Genomic DNA, 6,000 nt, shown 5'->3' on the forward strand with positions numbered 1-6,000 from the left:
TCAATAACCTTTCATACTTCATTCCTCTTGAAGAAAAGCATAAGACAAGCTGAAAGCCGACTGCCAAACGCCAGAAATAGCCAAATCCCATTATTCGTCTCTTTTATTCTGGAAGAAAAAAATATCCAGACATAATTGACGTCACAACTCACTTGTTCATAATTTTGCGCAATTATTAATGCTGGAAAAAGATTAGATGGAGAGCAAAAAAATGTTGAAATATAGTAAAAAAAAAATACGATTCATACTAAAATTTTATACTGTTATTTTTTGGTGTATTTATTGCAAACTTTTAGCATGAATTCGAATCCTGAATGTGCTTGCCTTTTTTTTGGACAGTTTTTAACCTTGGATTCCAAGCAAACATTTCCCACAGTTATCTAAAATAAAAAAAAATACGCTTTTAAAGTAATTGTAAAACAATACTTGTGTATTTTTCAGACCATAGTTTTTGTTTTACAATTTGCCACAAACATTTCTTACTACCTGTAGGAATGACACTGCATTATTCCCCTTAAACTAAATCATTCGAAAGTTGTTTTATGGATCAAGTATTTTATTTCTCTGGAAATAATTATTATTCCTAAATTCTTTCTGCATTTCCCATTACCTTCTGTTATTTCAATCTAATGAACACCTTAATATTCTTTGGAAGCTTGAATTTCAAGTCAATGACCCTTGCGATGGGCTTGTTCCGTAGGAAAGGGTTCGTCATCTGAATAATAAATAATAATAATAATAATAATAATAATAATAATAATAATAAAAACCAGGGCTAATTAGTGAATGAGTATTTATATTTTAACACCAGAAATTTAAAAAAGCGACCAGTTATCATTATTATTATTATTATTATTATTATTATTATTATTATTATTATTATTATTATTATTATTATTATTATTATTATTAATAATAATAACAGTAATAACTGGTCTCTCTTTTAAAATTCCAGGTGTTAAATTATACATATTCAATTTCCGATTAACCCTGGCTGCGACGCCTGATAATATGAATCAGTCATTCAATCAACGAATAACAAGCACAAAACAATACTGGCAATTAAAGCGTAGAATCATCAATCCAAAAATTGATTTTACGGCGTGACAGATATACATTACGTTACCGCTTTCCCGAGAATTCAGTAACAAAGATTAGCATTCAAACACCGGTTGTGTTTTAGAGGTTTTGGGGGAAAACATCTATTTTCCAAGAACATAGGAACGGAATATAGAATCCAGGCCAGAGGCCAAGCGAAGCTGGGCCCTATATGACGAGGTCATTCAGCGCTGAAAGGGAAATTGAGAGTAGAAAGGTTTGAAGGAAGAGAATACGAACGAAGGTAGAGTAAAAGAGCTGGTTGGTGTATAGCCTCTGAAAGATCATGTATGAAATAAGCAACGTCATACGTCAGAATGCAAGAGAAGAAAGAAAACTTCCGTGTAAATTATACCTCAGAGATATATGACAATAAACGAGGGGGAAAAAAGACGACAGACTGAACGCTGGTGGTCGTGAGACTACTAACAGGTAAATCATATTAATGACCTCGTTTATCCAGGTGGAGAAAAGGTCAGGAGACATAATTGGGTCATAAATTTGATCACTTTCGCGGGCGTGGGAGGCGACAAATAATTGTCCTTATTTTCTGCAGTTGCTGAGATGCAGTTGGATTGATGTAAAGTTTAGTGGTATGAGATGAATGGTAAAGTTTGACATTTCTTGTAATATCTCTCTCTCTCTCTCTCTCTCTCTCTCTCTCTCTCTCTCTCTCTCTCTGTGTGTGTGTGGTTCTCTCTCTGTTTCTCTGTCTCTATCTATCTATCTCTCTATCTATCTATATATATACATTTTTTTATATATATATATATATATATATATATATATATATATATATATATATATATATATATATATATATTAAATACATATATGTACGTATATATACATTATATATATATACATAAATAATATGTATATTTATATGTATATATATTATATATGTATATATACTTATGCATTCTCGAGTAAAAGCTAACCCCTGCAAGACCGCTACTCAAGCCCACCAATGATGATGATATTAATGATGATTTCAATTTTGCATTCAAATTACGTATTTAACGATATAATGTAATCGCAGCGCTCTCGCGTCAATCCTATTTGGTAGAATGGATAGGCACTGTAATTCCATTATCAAAATAGAATTACCTACTTGAATTATATAAAAATATAAATACTCGGAATGCTGGACAGAGAATCACTTGACTTGGTTCAATGTGTAACTGCCTGGGTCGAAAAACAAATTTGGAGCTCAATAATATCCACAATTATGCCATCTGTTGGTGATGAAAGTTACATTTTTTGTGCTACAGTTATTATTATTATTATTATTATTATTATTATTATTATTATTATTATTATTATTATTATTATTATTATTATTATTATTATTATTATTATTATTATTATTATTATTATCATTATTATTATTATTATTATTATTTTTATTATTATTAATATTCAGAAGATGAACCCTATCCATATGGAACACGCCCAGAACGGAGAACAGTTTTTGGAAAAGAAAAATATAAAATAATAAATTAATAAATAAATACATAAAAATGTGAATTATAAAATATAGGAGGTTTGCATTAGGTAGTAAAGTGATTTTCTTTGCAGCATTCTGAGTATATATATATATATATATATATATATATATATATATATATATATATATATATATATATATATATATATATATATTTCTATAATTCAGAGAGGGTATCCTCCTAATAATAATAATAATAATAATAATAATAATAATAATAATAATAATAATAATAATAATAATAATAATTGTTGCTTCAAAAAAATAACTTGCATAATTGTAGATATTATTCAGTGCCAAATTTATTTTTCGACCCAATGAAAAAAAATACGAATTAAAGCGAGTACTGAAAGGAAAAATGAAGGTGACCAGGTATTTTCCCAGAGAACAGAAAGTATCCATAATTCCTCGATCGTCTTCATGGAATGGCTTCGAATTCCCCCCAGTGCTTCTGTTTCTCGCGGTTTAAAGTTACGTTCCCATGAATCAGTGGTTCTCAACCTGGGGGTGCGTCCCCCAAGGGGGGCGTCAGCAATTACCATGAAGGGCGCAAGCCCTAGGAAAAAATGATAAATTCTCTAATTATATTCATTATATTCTCTAAACAAGAGTGAGGAACTAATATTCAGATTTTTATGGAAAAATACATTAGTATCACCTTATAACATTAGTTTCCTATAGTCTACTACTCTGGTTAGACTCTCTGGGCTTAAAAATAAAAACACCCTTAATCTTTCTCTTTATTTTTCACTTTCCTTCAAATCTGGAAGGGAATTTTATTCATAGATGCAAGGGGGCGTGGAGGGAAGGACCAACTCTCAGAGGGGGTTGGTAATAAAAAGGTTAAAAAAGAACCACCGCTATCAATGAGGAGACTCGCGTGGAAACCAAATAGAAGGGAATCCTGCCGAGAAAAATAACATATATTTTTTCTTTTAACCAACTGACTTTTTCTTTCTCGTAATATAAATGAACCTTCCGAAATACACAGAGTCCGGTATGAGAGTATGAGGAAAGACCGGCTGAAATAAATAAAAAAAAAGCAAATCCATTTTGAAAAAAATGGCATAGTTCAGAATTTGCACTTGTGAAATGTTCTCGCAATGGAATTTCTACTTCGTTTCGTTGAATAGGACAAAAGTACGCCCAGGTTTACAGTTTGTTTATTTCGATATTTTCAGCGGTCTGCTCTCGCTGCTGCAAAATATTTCCATGAAGATTTGTTTTATCCATTTTGAATAACAAAGTTTTATTTTTCTGTAAATAAAACGAAGATGACTCAGGAGTATAGAACTACAAGATTAGAAGTATAAGATTTTTTTGTATGACATCTGTTACTGTTAAATCATTGTATTCCTATTTCCTTCATAAATATATCAATAATATGTATTCACTGTCTATAAGTAATGTTTCTGGATACACTGAACAATTCTCACCACTTCTAGCCCTTTCAGTCCGTTGTATTTACGTGTAATACGCAAATAATGATTCATTTCAATATATATATATATATATATATATATATATATATATATATATATATATATATATATATATATATATATATATATATATATATATATATATATATATATATATATATGAATATATATATATATATATATATATATATATATATATATATATATATATATATATATATATATATATATATATATGTATATATATATATATATATATATATATATATATATATATATATATATATATATATATATATATATATATATATATATATATATATATATGAATATATATATATATATATATATATATATATATATATATATATATATATATATATATATATCACTACTATAACGTAAAGAAAAATATGCGTAACATCTAAATTTAGTGAATATAATCCATTTCATCATAGCCCCAACCATAGGCTTCCATGTAGCTCAGAATCATCCAAAAATATTTCTTCCTTTCTAAAAACAAAATAAAATAAAAAAGCAAAAGCTCTTTTCTATCCCGATCTGAATGAAATAGCTCAAACAGTCTCCAGGAGGGGTGGAAGCCATTCAAAGCATGACATGTGGAGATTAGCCTCGCCGTTCATGAAAAGTATAAACACACACACTCACGTTGAAAAAAAAAAAGCCTCTAAAAATACTCGTGGTATACCAGACGACTCGGCGAGTTTCCCCCTTCCAAAATGATTACGATTCCAAACGCAGAGAAATGTGAGAAATATGAGAAATATCAAGTGGAATTTTTTCTTTTCTTATATATATTTTTAGCTGGCGCTCAAATGAACTTAATGAATCTCCGCCGTGTTAGAAATCCCCCCGACACTTTCTATGAACGTTTCTCATTGGAGTCTCGCCTCGATCTAAGGTTGGATCCATTGAAATTTTTAGAGTCGAATGCGCGCCTTTTGAATTTGGTCATGAGCCTCACAAACAAGCGTGCTGTTTTTGTCGCTTTTGAATGATACGTAGCTTAAAAATATAAAAACTTTATGAAGCTAACAGAAAAGTAATTTGATTGCGCGGTGTAAAAATATGAAAGGAATTCGCTTGATAACAAGTCTCTTATTTTGACAGATCGGAGAGCCACACCCGGCGTCCTGCTTCCTTTTATAGCCAACCCAGGTGTCAGATGGCTATCGACAGTCTTAGTCAGTTACCTGGTTGACGTGGCAGAGGGCCAGCCAATCTAAGATGAAAGCAAGCGTGGAATCCCCATAGTCTTCAATACCACTTTCCTCGAGTAAGTGAAATGTGACAATGTGTATCCGTAGAGTTTTTCACCAGGAATCTCTGCTATATATTTCCTTTATATTTCCCGAGTCTTTCTGTACCCATTCATCATAATCCGTATGTTTATTCCTCTGTGTGTAAAGTTAGTTTAGGTACGTACCGTCCTAAGGACGGGACTTGTCTTGTCTTTTCAACACTCTTTTATTATCCTCAATTTTGGAAGTTATGGGAATAATAACAATAATATCTTCAAAACTTCGTTTCGAATGGGTTTAGAAACTTTTAATGATATTAGACGTGAATATATTATAATTTTACCTAATTATTATTATTATTATTATTATTATTATTATTATTATTATTATTATTATTATTATTATTATTATTATTATTATTATTATTATTACTGGACTTGTAACGTCTGCAGACAAAACATTTTAGATTACCCTGTAGTCTTTTTAATGAAAATTATTATTATTATTATTATTATTATTATTATTATTATTATTATTATTATTATTATTACTGAACCTTTAACGGTTTGGAGAAGTAAGATTTAATGGGGCCCTGTAGTCTTTCAGCCGTGATAAATTTTATGATGAATTACTAAACAAGTAAAGAGGGATTTCCGCGTCGTGGTGTCATAAGCACACTTGGTATGAA

At 29.9% G+C, this 6,000-nt stretch overlaps 1 protein-coding gene across 1 annotated transcript in view; it reads left to right on the plus strand.

The window, feature by feature from the left end:
- LOC136840018 (uncharacterized) overlaps positions 1–5,297 on the plus strand; it is a 59,974-nt gene extending 54,677 nt beyond the window's left edge. The window contains exon 3 of the mRNA XM_067106305.1: positions 5,182–5,297. Within this exon, the coding sequence (XP_066962406.1) occupies positions 5,182–5,297 (116 nt within the window). The remainder of the gene's footprint in view (positions 1–5,181) is intronic.
- Positions 5,298–6,000: the final 703 nt, after the last annotated feature.

This window comes from Macrobrachium rosenbergii, chromosome 1, assembly GCF_040412425.1.
Source record: "Macrobrachium rosenbergii isolate ZJJX-2024 chromosome 1, ASM4041242v1, whole genome shotgun sequence".
Lineage (NCBI taxonomy): Eukaryota > Metazoa > Arthropoda > Malacostraca > Decapoda > Palaemonidae > Macrobrachium > Macrobrachium rosenbergii.